Source organism: Ranitomeya imitator, chromosome 1, assembly GCF_032444005.1.
Source record: "Ranitomeya imitator isolate aRanImi1 chromosome 1, aRanImi1.pri, whole genome shotgun sequence".
In the NCBI taxonomy this organism is placed as follows: domain Eukaryota; kingdom Metazoa; phylum Chordata; class Amphibia; order Anura; family Dendrobatidae; genus Ranitomeya; species Ranitomeya imitator.
In genome coordinates, this window is record NC_091282.1 from 1,030,877,267 (window position 1) to 1,030,896,855 (window position 19,589).

Below are 19,589 nucleotides of genomic sequence, written 5' to 3' on the forward strand. Positions count from 1 at the left end.
GTCCTGAACAGCGCACAGAGAGACCGAGGACCTGCACGGTCTGTGTTGGAAGCTCCTGTGAGTGGAGACTTACTGGGAGCACCTGGACAGACCGTGGTCCTGGACGTGTTTAGTTGCTGCAAACTAATGATGTGAAACCTTATGTAAAGACTGCTTGCCTTTGGTTCACGTTTCTATGGTTTATGATACCTGAATAAACCAAATAGTCTGTTTTGTGTTAAAAACCGTGCCCGTGTGCATTTATCCCGTTGCCAAGCGAGTGTCCCTCAACACATGCAGTGAGCACAATCTCACAACTGTGACATCCCTTCAGATATTTGTAGACAACTATTAAGTCTCCTCTCAGCCTTTATTTTCGCAAGCTTAACATTCCCAGATCCTCTAACCGTTCCTCGTAGGACATACTTTTCAGTTCGCTCACCATCCTAGTAACTCTTCTCTGAACTTGCTCCAGTTTTTCAATGTTTTTTTATAATGTGGTGCCCAGAACTGGACACAGTATTCCAGATGCAGCCTGACCAAGAAGGAATAGAGGGGGATAATTACTTCACGTGATCTAGACTCTATGCTTCTATTAATACATCCTAGAACTGTGTTTGCTTTTTAGCTGCTGCATCACACTGCTGACTCATGTGTGGTCTGTGATCTATTAGAATGCCCAAGTTTTTTTTCACACGTGCTGTTATTTAGTTCTACTGAGCAGATTGCATACTTGCAGTCACGTGATCGCCATTCCCAGTGCAGACACCAGCAAATCCTCACACTGCTCAGTGCATGCACTGGAAAGATTAACAAGTCTGCATTCATGTAGATGACTTCAGACTTGTCATCCTAGACTGGACTTTAAGGTCGTTTTAACACACTGAGGCTTCGGCACAGTGACCACACTGTATGAATGGAAGCCTGGCAGTAATCAGGACAGGGTATGGCTCCGCCAAACACATTACAGTATTACAGTATTGTCAGTTGAACTCGCCATTATCAACAGGTTCAGCTTACAGTCTAATGTACATGTCCTCGACTGAATACTGTTGGGGGACGTATGGATTAAACATGTCCGATTCCTGACTATTGGTCCTTTGTTCTCTAATAGGTATGTCGCCACCAGAGGTGCCTGGCAGCGGCGAGAACACAGTAGCGCTTGGCTGAGCGTGCGCTCCTATGTATGGGAGAGTCTGGTGAGATAAATGTCTGAGATACGATTGTTCAGCTAGCAGTTATCTAAAGTGTACACGGAACTTAAAGTTAGTAAAATTAAACCAAATTATTAACAAAGTTTACTTAAAAAGAGCAAATTTTTGAAGTTTTTTCTTAGGAGAAGAATAAAGGATCCAAAAATCATAAAGGAAACATCTGACACTTTGTTTTGTTTGTTTCAAATACCATAAAAAAATTGAATGCAAAACTCCACAACGAGAGGGGCTTTTCCTATCTTATTAAGTGATGGCATATTGCTAGAATAAGCCATCCCTTTATAACTGATGAAGGTTCAACCTCTTTATTACCCCCCTGATCCTCAGATCAGTGCTAGAATAGTGCTACATCCCTTTTACTACTCTTACGTAGCGCAGAAGCTCCTCACCTGTGCAATGAATTGGGCAGTCTGCAGTACCCTGCACAATCAGGGAGAGCGGTAGTGCCACTGTGTATTTCGAGAATAAAATGGACAGTAGGTCTATTCATACTCAGAGTCATCATTTTATGATCTTTTAGGGAATTTTAAGCTACTTAATAAATTGAAGTTACTTTTTATATAAACTAGTATAATAGCAAAGTTCATTTTTTTGCGATCCTAAGACTTTCTAGCCTGTCTGCCAGGCCACAGAGAAGAATATAAATGAACTGGAATGATTTAATGTTCTTGTACATCTTTCTCTATTGTCTTTGGGAGCTGGCCCTTTCGTTCTTTTTCTTTGAGAGTTGTAATTCAATGAAGGTTTGAGTCTTTTCCATGATCCCTTGTTATATTCATCCAGTCTACCAAATCCTAAGGGAGTAACCAGTTTAAAATCTGAAACACATTAAGCACTTGAAATGATTATAAGGAGCCCATTTTGAAAGTATTCTTGACATGGGGACGGCAGAAGGGAAGACTGGATGTCTGCAGTGGAATGGGAATAAAGGACACTTATTAGCGCTTAACGAAGAGCTCAGTGTCAAACATGAGACGATCCGATTTAAATATAAGAAGGTTTCACGCTCGGCGTGATGAATGCAACTGATTGGCTGATGTGTTTAGCTTAATTTCTCTTGACATCTTAATCCTTCCTCCTCGTCATCTAGCCACAGAAAATTAACATAAGTCAGATACATAAGCAATACTAAGACTTTTAAATATTTTACTCTGCGTTCTGAGTTGAAGCACATACATTCATTCACTACTCTCCTAAGTCTCAAAATCACTTCCATTTTTTTTCATGAACCTTTAAATCTACAACTATTTTATATTAGAAGAATGCTCTCAAATCAGGGATAATAGCTTTGGCACTGTGGTACGTATTTAATGAATAAAAAGAATTTTTGTCTACCACAGTACTATGGCAATATTATAAACTAACATTATACATATGAGTAGTGTGATTTTTACATCTAAAAGGGAGGGAAAAAATAAAAAAATACGATTGTTTCAATTCACCCCAAGGACATTGAATAGAATGGCCAGGATCATGCATGACCACTGCTTCATTAAAAAGTTTTTTATTCCCATGAACAAAGTTAATTTTAATCAATAGATCTTGGAATAATAATAATTTCCACAATTGGAAGTGTGGAAAAATAATGTTCCTGTGCTGAGATAATCTTATAAATGCGCCCCTGCTGTGTACTGTGCAATGGCTGTGTCTGACCATATCACAGCTCCTGTCCTGTTCTATTTAAATCTATCATAAAGTTTTTGCATTCTTTTTATCTAAAGAAAAAAAACGGCTGGATTGTTCCTACCTGCTAACAAGAAAAAGGTCCTTTATTTCCGCGCAGAAACGCTGCGGATTCGCAAGTGATTTACGGTACAATGTAAATCAATGGGAAAAAAAATGCTGTGCTAATGGTGCGGAAAAATCAGCACGGAAAAATCCGCACGGAAAACGCAGCAGATTAAAAAAAGGACCATGTCAATTCTTTTTGCGGATCTGCTGCGTTTTTGCACCAATTCCATAATAGAAATCCGCTGGGGTAAAAAAAAAAAGGAAGAAAACTGTACAAAACCTCAAATCAGCAAACAAAACCGCACAAAAATGCAAAAACAAAAGTGCAGATTCTGACTTGCATTTTCTGCCAAGAAATGCAAAATCTGCACAGAAAATTTCACAGTCAAATCAGCAATGTGTGCATATAGCCTTAGGGTTTCATTAGCGACCCCTAACCAGTGGTTAGACATTGTTTACTTACTTTTGGGACAAACGATAAATGTGCATTGTGGGATAACGTTGTTAAAAGGGTATTCGCCATCTCACACGTTTAGGCATATGTAATAAATATATGGTAGAGGTGAGAACTGCATCTATGCTGAAAACAGTGAATTTCCACACAAGTTAAAAAGAATTTTGACCACCTCTCCACTGACCGTGGGGGACATGTCTGGGACCCCATTCCTGACACAGATGCTGGCTTCACTGGTCATATCTGCATCAAATATGTTTTATAGCAAATGCCATAAATGTACGAGATGGCAATACCCAGTTAAAGTTTATCTAAAAAATATGTTTCCCATCCTTTTGCATGGCATTTGTGAATTAATTCAATTATTTTTTCTTATAAATGCTTTTGTCCCCAAATGCGCATGCTCTTTCAGGTGTGACATTTGCACTTTCTTTTGTGTAGTTTCCTTTTACTCACACATCCAATAGGGAAATACATAATCGAGCAAAGAAACTTTCTCCACTTATGTCCCCCTCATCTCACAGCGAGATGGTTTTAAAGAAATAAATAACAAGACAATGTACAGCAGCAAATCCTTCATCTTAATTAGTATTTAGGCACTGATCACACATTAGAGAGCAAATTCCAAGTCAAAATCCTCAAACGAGTTTTGCTTGCCTTCAGAGAAAAGAAAACAAATAAACAGCATAACTGAGTGTCTTCAGCGTGATGGCATACTATGCTCGAGCCGCCATGGCTGCATGTGTCGTGGTTGTTCCACAGCCGCAACACATGCGGGGTTTGCGAGTCATGCAGCCACGGCAACTCGAACATAGCATTCAAGCACGCCGAAGATATTTATTATGTAGAATGTAAGCCCGCAAGGGCAGGGTCGTCGCCCCTCTGTATCAGTCCGTCATTGTTCGTTTGTTTACTGTATGTGATATTTGTAACTTGTATGTAACCCCTTCTCATGTAAAGCACCATGGAATCAATGGTGCTATATAAATAAATAATAATAATAATAATAATAATAATAATAATTAACACAAGCGTGCTCGGATAACAGTTTATCCAAGCAAAATCACTCATCACTACGATTTAGTGTTAAAGGGCCACTGTCACCCCCCTCCAACCGTTATAAACTAAAAGAGCCACCTTGTGCAGCAGTAATGCTGCAGGCTAACAAGGTGGCTCTTTTAGTTTTTGTTTCTGTTATTGCCCCAATAAATGTATTTATAATTCTGCTGAAATACCTATCTTTGTACCTGGAGGCGGGACTGAAACCTCCTCTTAGAAGCGCCCAACTGCCGTCAGTCATCTCTTGTGTAGATTTTCGCCGCCCCCTCAGCGCTATTATTGTGTGAAATCCGGCGCCTGCGCTCTGCTCTTCTGCCTTGTGCAGGCGCATACAGCACTATCCGTCCGAGCGCTGGTGCCGGGTTCCTGCGCCTGTGCGGTCAGTGCGGCCAGCCTGTTACTGAATCCCCGCCCCGCACTGTGTTATGCAGTATGCACAGTGCGGGGCTGGGATTCCTGGGCATGCGCACTGCGCTTGTCAGACGCTCCACAGGTCCCCCGCCTTCCAGCGTTGTTCTGTGCGGCTGTTCCAAACGCCGGCAAGGATACCTGTATATTCCGGCAACGCTGAAAGGCGAGGGACCTGGGGAGCGTCTGAGAAGCGCATTGCGCATGCCCAGGAATCCCAGCCTTGCACTGTGCATAATGCATAACACAGTGCGGGGCGGGGATTCAGTAACAGGGTGGCCGCACTGCCCGCACAGGCGCAGAACGGAACCCAGCACCAGCGCTAGGACGGCAAATGCTCTATGCACCTGCGCAAGGCAGAAGAGCAGAGCGCAGGCGCCAGAATTCACACAATAACAGCGCTGAGGGGGCGGCGAAAATCTACACAAGAGATGACTGACGGCAGTTGGGCGCTTCTAAGAGGAGGCTTCAGACCCGCCTCCAGGTACAAAGACAGGTATTTCAGCGAAATTATAAATACATTTATTGTGGGAATAACAGAAACAAAAACTAAAAGAGCCACCTTGTTAGAATGCAGCATTACTGCTGCACAAGGTGGCTCTTTTAGTTTATAACGGCTGGAGGGGGTGACAGTGGCCCTTTAAATATTTGTCTAACAGCTTTTGATTCCTGCAGAGCACAATGTGAGACGTACCCCTTTAACAGCCATTCATTGATAAACGTCAGTGACAGAACTCGAAGGAAAAACCATATTGCTGTTGGGAAGAAGACGAGTGTGAACACCTGGACGAAGAGGTGAAGCTTCACGTGCATCAAAGCACTGGTTAGTTCCTGGGAAAAAAGAATGGAATCCAATATTATTCAAGAACACTCACCTGTGAAATTACCTGGACATTCAAAAACGAGTTACATACCCTAGAATAGTGAGCAAAACAACAACAGAAAGAGTACTGAGATAGTGAATATATAGAACACCATAGGTCAGTGATATTGTTTTCCACAGGCCCTTAAAGGGGTTTGTCAGGCCCAAAATGACAAGTCTGCAGTCACGCTGTGTGACTACAGACTTGTGAATCCTCCCGGCATACGCACTGTGAGGATTCGCAAAAAAAACCCATGTGGCAAACAGAAAGCTCCACATTGGGAAAAAAATTCCTTCCTGACTCCACATACGGCAATCACACTAGTTCCCTGGATCAACACCCTATCAAGGAATCTAGTGTATATACCCTATAGCATTACACTTTTCCAGAAAGGTATCCAGTCCCCTCTTAAATTTAAGTAATGAATCACTCATTACAACATCATACGGCAGAGAGTTCCATAGTCTCACTGCTCTTACGGTAAAGAATCCGCGTCTTATTATGCTTAAACATTCTTTCCTCCAGACGTAGAGGATGCACCCTTTGTCCCTGTCTCAGGTCTATGATTAAAAAGATCATCAGAAAGGTCTTTGTACTGTCCCCTCATATTTATACATTAAAATAAGATCACCCCTTAGCCTTCATTTTTCCAAACTAAATAGCCCCAAGTGTAATAACCTATCTTGGTATTGCAGACCCCCCAGTAATCTGATAACCTTGGTCGTTCTTCTCTGCACCCGCTCTAGTTCAGCTATGTCTTTCTTGTACACCGGAGACAAGAACTGTACACAGTATTCTAAGGGTATGTGCACACGTAGAAATGTCCACTGCGGATTTTTCCGCAGCGGATTTGATAAATCTGCAGGGCAAAAACGCAGCGTTTTTGCTACATATTTATCGCGGATTTACCACGGTTTTTCTACGGATTTCACTGCGGTTTTACAACTGCGGATTTCTATTGGAGCAGCTGTAAAACCGCTGCGGAATCCGCAGAAAGAAGTGACATGCTGCGGAATGTAAACCACTGCGTTTCCGCACGTTTTTTTCCGCAGCATGTGCACAGCGTTTTTTGTTTCCCATAGGTTTACATAGTAATGTAAACTCATGGGAAACTGCTGCGGACCCACAGCTGCGGAAAAGCTGCGGATCCCCAGCGTGTGCACATACCCTAAGTGTGGTCGCACAAGTGACTTGTATGGAGGTAAAATTATGTTCTCCTCATGGGCATCTATGCCTCTTTTAATGCATCCCACTAATTTATTTGCCTTTGTAGCAGCTGCCTGACACTGGCCACTGAATATGAGTTTGTCATCCACCCATACACCCAGGTCTTTTTCATTGACAGTTTTGCCCAGAGTTTTAGAATTAAGCACATAGTTATACATCTTATTACTTCTACCCAAGTGCATGACCTTATATTTATCCCCATTAAAGCTCATTTGCCATTTATCAGCCCAAGCTTCTAGTTTACATAAATCATCCTGTAATATAAAATTGGCCTCCTCTGTATTGATTACCCTGCAGAGTTTAGGGTCATCTGCAAATATTGAAATTCTGCTCTGAAAGCCCCCTAAAAGGTCATTAATAAATATATTAAAAAGAAGAGGGCCCAATACTGACCCCTGTGGTACCCCACTGCTAACCGCGACCCAGTCCGAGTGTGTTCCATTAATAACCACCCTTTGTTTCCTATCCATGAGCCAGCTCTTAACCCACTTACACACATTTTCCCCTATCCCCATTGTTCTCATTTTATGTATCAACCTTTTCTGTGGCACCGTATCAAAAGCTTTTGAAAAGTCCATATACACTACATCCACTGGGTTCCCTTGGTCTAGTCCGGAACTTAACTCTTCATAGAAACTGATCAAATTAGTCAGACAGGAACAGTCCCTAGTAAACCCGTGCTGATATTGGGTCATGAGGTTATTCCTCTTCAGATACTCCAGCATAGCATCCCTTAGAATGCCCTCCAGGATTTTACCCACAATAGAGGTTAAGCTTACTGGCCTATAATTACCGAGTTCAGTTTTTGTCCCCTTTTTGAATATTGGCACCACATTTGCTATACTCCAGTCCTGTGGTACAGACCCTGTTATTATGGAGTCTTTAAAGATTAAAAATAATGGTCTATCAATGACTGTACTTAATTCCTGCAGTACTCGGGGGTGTATCCCATCCGGGCCCGGAGATTTGTCAATTTTAGTGATTTTTAGACGCCGCCGTACTTCCTGCTGGGTTAAGCAGGTGACATTTAATGGGGAATTTTTGTTATCACTGATCATTTTGTCTGCCACGGGATTTTCTTGTGTAAATACTGTTGAAAAAAGTCATTTAGCATATTGGCTTTATCCTCATCCTCATCCACCATTTCACCCAGACTATTTTTAAGGGGGCCAACACTATCATTTTTCAGTTTCTTACTACCGTATTTATGTAGTTAAAGAATATTTTGGGATTATTTTTACTCTCTCTGGCAATGAGTCTCCCTGTCTCAATCTTTGCTGCCTTGATTTGCTTTTTACAGAATTTATTTAATTTTCTGTATTTATTTAATGCCTCATCACTACCTACTTGCTTTAATTCTCTAAATGCTTTCTTTTTGTCACTTATTGTGCCCCTTACAGCTCTATTTAGCCATATTGGCTTCCTCCTATTTCTAGCATGTTTATTCCCATATGGTATATACTGTGCACAGGTCCTATCCAGGATGCTAATAAACGTCTCCCATTTTCTTTGTGTATTTTTATGTCTCAGGATATCGTCCCAGTTAATTGCACCAAGATCCTCTCTCATCCGTTGGAAATTTGCCCTCCTGAACTTTAGTGTCCTTGTAACCCCTCTACTACACATCTTATTAAAGGATACATGAAAATGTATTATTTTGTGATCACTATCACCCAAGTGAACCCCAACCCTTATATTTGCCATGCGGTCTGGCCTGTTGGTTAATATTAGGTCTTGTTCGGTCCTGAACCAGTTGTGAAAGGTAATGGTCTCTCATAGTTGTCAAAAACCGATTACCTTTGCTGGAACTGCAGGTTTCTGTCCCCCAATCTATTTCAGGGTAGTTGAAGTCCCCCATAATAATGACTTCCCCTTGAGTCACAGCTTCATCTATTTACTTTACGAGGATATTCTCCATTGCTTCCATTATTTTTGGAGACTTATAACAAACCCCTATCAGTAATTTCTAATTTTTTCCCCTTTTTCCCCACTCCCCTTATCTCCACCCACAGGGACTCTACATTTTCATTAGATTCACCTATATTATCACGCTGGATGGGTTTTAAGGATTATTTTACATATAGACACACCCCTCCCCCTCACTTATCCGTTCGGTCATTTCTGAACAGACTATAGCCCTGCAAGTTAACAGCCCAGTCATGGCTTTCACCCAGCCAGGTTTCAGATATCCCCACCATGTCATAATTATGCTCCAACACCATTAATTCTAATTCCTCCATTTTGTTGGCGAGGCTTCTGGCATTAGTATACATACACTTTATGTAACTATCTGTACCTCTATTCTTTCTTAAATTATTAACTTTTCTAACCCCATCCCATTTCATTATTTGTGCCGAGGTCTGTATCTGCACCATCTTCCCCTGCTATAAAATGAATATCCTCCCCTCCAATCCCTAGTTTAAACACTCCTCCAACCTTCTAGCCATTTTCTAAGCCAGCACAGCTGCACCTTCCCCATTGAGGTGCAGCCCATCCCTAGCGCAAAACCTGTAGCCAACTGAGAAGTCGGCCGAGTTCCCCAGGAACCCAAACCCCTCCTTCCTACACCAATTCTTGAGCCACTTATTAACCTCTCTAATCTCTCGTTGCCTCTCTGGCGTGGCACAGGCAGTATTTCAGAAATGTTAAAGGGAACCTGTCACCCCCCCTGGCATTTGTAACTAAAAGAGCCACCTTGTGCAGCACTAATGCTGCATACTGACAAGGTGGCTCTTTTATTTCGGGTCCCTGGCACTGCTGCGATAATCGCTTTTTGAAATTTGTCCCTCATACCTGTGAAATTGTCCGGGGGGAAGGTCTTTCCCTCCTAATCCAGACGCCTCACAGCCATCACTCATGGCATCTGTGTATTGGGCACCGCCTCCTTTTCCTTCAGTAGCATCTCCGGCGACTGCGCTGTTTCTTTTTTTGGGGGGGCATGTGCAGTTGCACTGCCCTTCAAACTTACAGCGCAGGCGTCAGGGACGCTAATGAAGAAAGAGGAGACGGCGCTTGGCACGCAGAGGCCATGAGTGACGGCTGTGAGGCATCTGGATAAGGGGGTAAAGACCTGCCTCTCCCTGGCGATTTCACAGGTATGAGGGACAAATTTCAAAGGCAATTTATTACAGCAGTGTCAAGAACAAGAACTAAAAGAGCCACCTTGTCAGAATGAGGCATTAGTGCTGCACAAGGTGGCTCTTTTAGTTACAAATGCCTGGGGGGGGGTGACAGGTTCTCTTTAAGACGAACTGCACAAGTCTTCAAAAAATAAAGGGTCAAACTGTAAATATTGAGCCTTTGTACAAACTTGATGTATTTGTCATTAAGAGTAAAAAAATGTTTATAATTGTGTTTCAGTAACAACAAGCATCTAAGTTCTAAAAATATTGAAGCAAAAAGATTTGCGCGAGTCTCAAATCTTTGGACTACGACTGTACAAGTTACCGAGTGCTTTTCTTCTTCGGATGTATGCCGTATTAAAAGTGTTATTAGATTGTGGTGTCACTTACAAGATGCTATGTACACAACAACCTACAGCAAACATCAAGAACAAAGCACTCACATTTGTGATGCCGGCAGGGACTAACTACAGCAGCATAACCTGATCTGACAAACCAATGCCCACAAATTAATAAAAGTGTTGAAATCTTGTCTTCATTTTGCAAAATTGGAATCGGATGCAGAACCCTGTACAATAACCGCAGCAGATGTACTTCAAACAGATGTTTCTCAACTAGTTAATCTGTTGTAAAATCAATATTTCACCTCCTCTAGAGAATTTACAGTTACCACATGGTGTATGCTAAGCAATTCTCTGCACAGCTGAGGGGTAATGTACGTGTACTGGTAGTATGGGCCGGCTGAACAGGCTGATGAATGAAAGGAAGGAACATCTATATGTCCTTTCCACAGACAACAGGCTGGGGGAGATGAAGACGTTAGTTTGTTGGGGTGTTATGAAAATGAGAGTTCACCCAACAGACATCAATGTACTGAGCAGACAAGATCCATATGGAGAAACAAAGGGGAGAAAAATTAAAATCAGTACGATATAATCTATAACGTAGTAATTGTTGTCATATACCTTCAAACTTCTGGACATTTTCAATTTGAGATAAATATACTGTATAGCTCAAATTGAAAAAATTACAAAAGTGGTCAGCTGATCTCCTTATACACCCTCCAAATACATAGCAATAAATGTAGTATTGAAGAGAATCCAAATAACACCATGTTATACATTTTTTGTGACAAACTATGGTGTCCCCTTCCCACAAAAAAAAAAAAAAAAAAAAAAAAAAAAAAAAGACATCCCATATCTTACTATTGTATGTGGACAGCCATGCAGTTTAAAAATCCAGGAGCATTGAGTAACAACTATTATTTTAACATCTTACATATTCCTTCATCTCATTTGTTATAGTCCACGCAACATTTTATTAGGATCACCCATACTTATCTTAAAATATGTCTCCTAGATTTAGTGGAGCATGAAAATATAGACAAAAGGACTTTTCTCTCAAACCCCCAGATTTAGGACCTGCAGAACTGAATTGATTAGTATAGGGCAGCTGCTTATGTATAGGATAGCCAGCGGATGATCCTACACATACTTTAGGCTGGCCATACACATTGGATAGAAGCTTATTGATTTCAGAGGGATGAAATGATGATTGGACATATGTAATGCCTTCCTATGATCCAAGGCAGGTGTCGGAAGGAAGAAGGCAAGTTGGATTTCAATATGCCCAATCCTTTTGTCCTGTTGAAATAAAAGCAGGGAATCTTATTTTTTTCTTCCTACAGTAAAGAAATTCACTCAGCCAAGAGAGCAAGTTTACGGTGTTCATCACGTCAGGTCAGGTCGTCGGTGTATTTCTTTTGACTTTCTCTGCTACTTATTTTTTACCGATTGACAATTGAGCACAACCCTCCCACTATGTGCTCATGTAGTCGGGTGTGCTGGTGTCATCAAGTGACCATTCGGGATCGTGCATGCTGGGTCATCACGGTAAATCTGGTATCACTGTTACAAGAGATAGAAACCAGATGAAAAAAAATGATGAACTGCAGGGCTTCATAGTGCTATTCTTTTGACTTCTTAACATTTGTAAATATACTTTCCATAATTCTTGTTATCCCTCATGTATATTTAGAGGATTTTTCATCATTTTTCACAGTACACCTTATTACCGGTAAGTACATCTCTGATGAGGCTGGTGTATTTACTCTGAAAATTAATGGCAGAATGGCCATATAATTCTCTTACTAAATGAGCATTTTAATATCAAGAAGGAATTTTTTTTTTTTAATAAAGTACACAGCCGATTGGACGTGGATTTGAACATCTTTGCACCGTCCCCATTTGGGCTAAGTGATTTGTTCTGTATGCAGCCTATGTTGTGATCTAGTAATGGGACCCCTTTAATAGCACTAGACCATTAGTGGGTATTCCCTAGTACGAGAACAGATTGGTGGGCCAAGTACAACGGTCTCCTCCTGAGAAGAAACAGTGTCCAAGAAAGAAACCTGCTGGGATGGTAAAAATGTATGAAATACATGTATCCGGGCACTTTATTATGGAACAACGACGCACAAGTCAGGAAATATGATGCATCTGATCCTGATGTATTTATGTACAACAAAACAAGCTACAGATGATGCCTTCATTACACCAATCTGACTCTGTAAGTGGAGGCCCCACGGTGTCTAACAAAATATAGATTTCCAGGATGCAAGGATAGAAAAATGCTTTCAGGATATATTAAAACAAACAGCATGGGAAATAGAACAAGAGAATGGCGTAGAAATAAAGACATGCATGTATTTCTTGCACAAATATTTAACTTTTCATTTCTGAGACTGGTTCTTGTTTGACATCTATTATACCGTCTTCCATTCTGCATTTTCCCTGTTGGTACATGAATTACATTTGGAGGATTTGGAGCTTTTTGCTGTGCTTTAATAACCGTCCTCTTGAGAGGTTCAGATAAATAAACGCAATTTGTCTCCAAGCTTCATTTGTAGCGGTTGTATGATACAGACCCATTAACATTCCCATACACGCTGCCTATCTGCAATAACATGCTCATGTGTATTTTAGTGGCTCGGATCCACAGTGGGGAAATGCAGAGCATGCGAGAAATTGAATTAAACAATATAATAATTAGTCTATAAGCCTATGTTGTTACACAGGGAGTGGGAATGAGGGCACCTGGCGAACAGTGGAAAGGAACAACCTGGAAACCTAATCTTAGTACAAGTCAGTGTGACCAGAGGAAAATCCATCATGTGCGTGTTCACTAAAGGGGAAGAGCATTCAACACTGTAGGTAGGAAACAAATATTGAGCAGATCAAGAATGGTTTACTATTCAGAAACATCAAAAAATGGAAAGAATAATGTAAAAGTCACAGGCACAAGCTCAATCATCGAGAGGGAACCCAGTGGGCGCCAATCCCAAATTCAGGTCAGCTCTGGTACAGACGGATAGGTTTTACAATCCACATACGGACAGAAATGCATGGACAGACCAAGGAGAACCCAAACTTACAACCTCATATAAGCCTATGAGGCTGCCAAATAATCCATGGCCAGTCTAGGAATGACAGTCCCACTAAGGAATATATTATAAGAACACAGTCAGGCTGGTATGCAGCCTCCTACGTTACACAGTTGGGCACACAAGCACATGCAAAACCGTCTGTTATTCATCCAGAAAAGATACAGATGATTTGCTATCGTATGCCATCCATATATGTCTGTATTTTACCTCTGTATGTGTTTTGTACACCCGTAGGCCTTCCAGCTTTTATATACCGTATATGGACAATTTAATGAGCAATAAAGGCCAAATACAGTTTTCAATGTTAATAGTTGTAGTGGATCCGTGAAAAACAGATCACATATGGATGGTAAGACTCGTATGTGATCTGTTATTTCAGCACTCATTGATTTACAATAAGCAAGTGTGAGCAGAAATATAAATCAAAGTAGTGCATGGCGCGTTTTTTTTAATTGTTAACATTCAGGCCACCGTGTCCAGCTCAGTGATTAAAAACGTTTTTGTGAACTACCTCAATTACTTGCACAGTGTGCAGTCTGTATGGCACCCATTTTGCATACGGACAGCGCACAGATGGTTAATGCACTCATTGGAAGGAGAACTACCGTAACTGTAGACAGGAGCTGGAAAGTCATCATCAGTATCTTTCATAGGGGTTTCTGTCCATAACCTGGGGAGATCTTCAGTGGTATAGCACATACACTTTTTCATACAGAAACTTCTATTAATTTAGATGCTGAAAACGTTCAGTGAACATAAAGCCATATAATTCCCAATTATCACCTTATCATGAAACCCTATGACCTCACTAAGGAGAACTATACTATGAAACTCCAGATAGAAAAAAAACAACTAAATACGGAAAGATTAGTAGAATTACACGTATTTGGGGACTAGAGACAGGATGAATAAAATAGAAAAAAAAACAAAAAAAAAACGACAACCTGGACTGCTACTTTAATAATAATCCTTGAGTTCTAAAACGCATCAGTGGTGTGAGATGCTGCAATTCTGTCTTCACACATGTATCGAGTATGTGCATCATGTAAAAATGCAATTAAAAAAATAAATAAAGTTCCTTAGCCGATATGATCGAGACAAAAGCAGGAAATTGTTTATGAGGCATCTTTTATGTCAGTTTTGCTTCTAGTTGTCTTGTCGTTGCATGTGATTAGCATGTGTGATAAATTTGCATCTTCAGTTGTAAGATCTGTGACTAGAAATGTGTTCCACTTTTCAAAGCACTTCCCTACCGATGTGATTTTACAACTTTTTGTGCAAAAAATAAAAAAAAAAATAAAAAAACTTGCATGTCAAGTCGCATGCCAAGGAAAATAAAAAATGATGGACTTGGCATAAAATGCTTCCAAAAGGCTGAAAACGTTTAGAAATGTATTTAAAAACTAAAACTAACGCACAATGCTCCCAAATTCTGATAAGCATAAGATAAATCCCCCCAGTGTGTTGGCTTTGTGACGCCATGATTCAATGTAAGTGGTCTTCTACGAACTGCTCATCAATTCATCAATTTCCATAGCATATTGCCGTGGCTTAGTTCTGATATAAAGTTTCCCATCAACACAACACTGACTATTATCAAAATACCAGAGTCCAAATGCCCAGTATAACGTTAGACAATTTTATATACTCTACCTCTGTTTTCAACGACAGCCCACTATTAAAGAAAATAGCAGACACAGCAATATAGGTTATGGTGATTTCTGGCTTCAATGGTCCTATAAGAAAAGAGAAACCAACAATTAGTATTACATTTTACACGTAGTAAACATTGTTGTGGGGGCAGATCACAGTAGGAAGACAGCAGTGCACAATCCAATGCTCTTGCCAATGCCACTGTATTGAAATTGGTTGAGTAATCACCGTATAAGCCTACAATTGTTTTAGGGTTACTCACAGCATAAACTACATTTTTATCCATTTTATCCAAATTAATTTAGCTGTTTCATTCATGTCCTTGTAAAATTGTTAAAATAGAATTGTGAACAAATTACCAAAATTACCAAACACAGCTAGGGCTCATTCACATGTCAGTTTGCCACATACGAGTGGTGTGCTTATTCCAAGGATAGAAAATCGTACGTGTGACAATCTAGGGGGCTGTTCACATGTCCGAGATTTTTTACGGACCGAGTGGTCCATGTAAAAATCGTGGAGACATTTCAGATATTAAGGCTATGTGCACACGTAGAATGGACCACTGCAGATTTTTCCGCATCAGATTTGATAAATCCGCAGTGGAAAACCGCTGCGTTTTTTACTGCGGATTTATTGCGGATTCCGCTGCGGTTTTCCATCTGCAGTTTTCTATTGGAGCAGATGGAAAACTGCTGCGGATTCCGCACAAAGAATTGACATGCTGCAGAAAATAATCCGCTGCGTTTCAGCGCGGCTTTTTCCGAAGCATGGGCACAGCGTTTTTGGTTTCCCATCTGTTTACATTGTACTGTAAACTCATGGGATCCGCAGCAGCTTCTATCAAACAGCAGCTTCTATCAAACAATCAGCACGCTAACGGCATCTCAGTGCTGTCCTATATTTCTCATGGATCCATAGGGAAGTTTGATCCAACACTCGGATCAATATCAGACAAGTCTCTGTGTTTTTTGCCGACTGAGGAGAGAAAAAAAAATAAAAAATAAAAAAATCGGACATGTGAACCCTCCCATAGACACTCATCACAAGTATGAGTGCTATCCATGAAAAACGTGTATAGCACTTGTACAAGAGAAACTGAAGTCTGAATGAGTCCTTACACATTCATATAATCCTGGTGCGGTAATAATTCATCCATGTTCTGGACTCCCTACTTGGTTGGTTCGTCCTTATGAGAATTGGATGTATTAAAAGCAAACATGAACACTCAAAATCCAAAGAAAAATATTCCTATTTCTCATCAACTCCGCAGATGGAAAGGTCATCACAAAATTACCCATTATTAAAATCAGATTTTTACTTTAAAAAGGATCTTTCACTACTACAAGGCTCTGGACCTCACACAGTCAGTCAGTCAGTCGGTCAGTCAATCTCCTTCTTGCCCAACACAACAGATGGGTGAACCCAAACAGTAAAGTTCAACGTCCGTACCAAACGCCTACTGTTCGGGCATGGACGCTGAAAACAGGCTTCAACAGGAAGTCTGTGTTACTGTTCGGGTTTGGCTGCCTGAACACCATGTGTGTCATGTCATGTGCATGACAGTGCGACAAACACCGCGGTTCCCACACTGTCCAATGTACTCCTTGCTCTGTAAATTATTATTATGTTTTTTTCTTTTTTAATTGTGTGGGTTCCCACGTATTTTTTATTTTATTTACATTATTTAAAAATACGGCTTGGGGACCCCTCTACTTTTGATAACCAACCTTGCTGAAGCTGACAGCTGGGTGTTGCAGGACCCAGCCGTGAGTTTTGCCTCGCTGATTATCAAAAATATGGGGGAACCCACACCGTTTTTTTTTTATTATTTCTTTACAGCGCAGGAGTGACCGATGAATACTCCCGCCGCTCCTGCTCTCGCTGTTATTAGAGGCAGCAGATGATGGGATCAGTAGTCCCATCAGTTGACACCAGTGACCGGAGGTAAACTGGTATAAATTTATAACTCCGATCAGAGCTGAGCGCTCATGCTGTCTTTTGACAGCATGGGAACCGAGGCGGTCTAACCGGCGGTGATTTTACCGCTGATCAGAAGTGGCGTTTGGGACGCTGTCATGCATATGACAACTTGGCAAACACTTGATGTTCAGGCCCCCATTCAAGTGAATGGGGTCCGTGTTCGGGTTTGAGTATGGGTACTGTTCTGGTACCTGAACTTTTTGTAACTGTCCGCCCATCTCTACCCAACACCTGTATTATGTACAGAGCATTGCATGTGGAAAACGCTGCTGCTATGATCTTCATTGCCCTGATGCTCCCATGCTGCAGCTCTTCTCCTTAGCTGATGCTGTAATGACTGGAGGCAACAGGGGGAAGGGGTTCTCAGTGTGGTCAAACAAGACACATTAAGTGTCGTCAGATCAGGCTGAAAAGGTCTCTTCATATTCTCTGTGGGTCTTTTGCATGTTTCCTCCATACATGATGCTACTTTCTTATGATTGGTCAGGATTATAGATGGGAAAAAGTAAATGTTCTCACAGAAGAAATTCTGATACCGCTCCCTTGAAGGGCAAATTTACATATTTGGTGAAGTAACATGTAGAAGTCCATATCTCCACAAATAAATTCTTGTCAGCAATTACATGGACATAAGCAGTAAGTCCTCAAGGACAGGGTCCTCTCCCCTCTGTACCAGTCTGTCATCGGAAATTTGTGTACTGTAAATGATATCTATAACCCTGTATGTAACCCCTTTCTCATGTACAGCACCATGGAATTAATGGTGCTATATAAATAATAATAATAAGCAGCAATAGACTGGTTTTCACCGATTTCTAGAGGAGAGCTCTGGACATGTTCTGATCTGGGCAAAGGTCATCTATTGTGAATGGTGGTTCCTTGTCATGTGCTGCATATAGAAGTATTATCTGTCACTGTAATACTGTCGGTGATAATAATGACACTGCTGAAGAGTCTTCTGTACAGGAGTCTAGTAAAAGGCTTAGTGGACACAATGCCTTTAATAAACACCATGCATTTTCATCACTAGTCCATGGCTACCAAAGCAATGTTACGTTATCACCAAGATGGGCTCTAAATGATATGAAAATGTAGGCCTGGGTGATAGATCAGTTCATCTGGTTATCCATTTGGTTGCTCCACAATTCTGTTTTTGCACAGAATTGATAAAGTGATTTTGTTCATACTGGTGACCAGGCCTCCCGATTAGTCCAGCCAGAGACCATCACACCATAGCCATGTAGCAGCTTCTACTTGGAGATAAGAGTCTGATCCCGACACAAATAATGCAATCGACCCCACTGCAAGGGGGCACCGAGCCCTGTGCCGGAGTGTAATATTCTCACTAGTGGCACCTGAGTGGGTACCATCTCCCAGAAGTAAGAAGGAATTGTATTGTGTGCATGGAAAGTGGGATGAAGTACAAGGAAAAAAAAAGAGTCCGATGCGAAAAACTCCACATAGCACAGTGATCGGAGGGGATCTTTCAACCACAGTGAGCAGAAGCATGACAGGACCATTCTAGGTATACATACACAGCAGTAATCCACTGAGTTACGACTAAAAACAAAGCCAATTTATAATCCGGAGAAGTGGTCCAACGCTGTACTTTCAATGCACCATTAGCTATTCCATAATGCTTTCAAAACTGGCTTTGCCTACCGACAAACAGTGGCTACTACTAAATCACAATTTTTAGTACCGTAATTTTAAAAAAATGTCATACTGTGGCAGGTCTGGTGAGGAGCATTCGAGGACAGCCTGCTAACTGGGGCATGGAGTCAACATGTTAACAGTACATACAGATGACAAAAAGACTGACTGGCACTTCCAAGCTAATGTGAACAGGTGCCAACCAGGAGCAGCTACCTCCATATACAATAAACAAAAAAGTTGCACACTGTAGTGCTAAACCATGTCAATATGAATAGCTAAGCGTCTCATTTTTTCCTAGTATCCAAAAGCCGTATTGCTAGTACATGTAGATGAGCAGAGGATAATTAGTTATAAATAACAAGGGTTGTTGACTACTTTGATGCTGATGACCTTTCCATTGGATAGGTCATCCGTGAAGGGCCGACAATCAGGAGGCCAACCGGTGAGCTGAAACAAACAGTGCTCATTCATCTGAATAGTAGCATATCTGCAGTTTGCCTCTTCATGAATTAGGAAAAACTGACTCCAACCCATTCTCTTCATCAAGACCAATGTGAACCGCGGTGACCAGAAAAATGACCACAGGAAAAATGCCCATAGGAAAATTGCCCACAGGAATAATGCCCACACGGAAAATGGCCAATTGCAGCATCACAAAGTTATAATAATAATAATAATAATTTTATTTATATAGCGCCAACATATTCCGCAGCGCTTTACAAATTATAGAGGGGACTTGTACAGACAATAAACATTACAGCATAACAGAAATACAGTTCAAAACAGATACCAGGA

The 19,589-nt window shown here is 41.1% G+C and overlaps 1 protein-coding gene across 2 annotated transcripts in view; it reads right to left on the minus strand.

The window, feature by feature from the left end:
• SLC10A7 (solute carrier family 10 member 7) overlaps positions 1-19,589 on the minus strand; it is a 305,476-nt gene that overhangs the window by 246,955 nt on the left and 38,932 nt on the right. For both annotated transcript variants that reach the window (XM_069744033.1, XM_069744034.1), the window contains exons 2-3: positions 15,156-15,238; positions 5,540-5,676 (exon numbers count right to left, since the gene is read on the minus strand). In XM_069744033.1, coding sequence (XP_069600134.1) covers positions 5,540-5,676; positions 15,156-15,238 — 220 coding nt within the window. The remainder of the gene's footprint in view (positions 1-5,539; positions 5,677-15,155; positions 15,239-19,589) is intronic.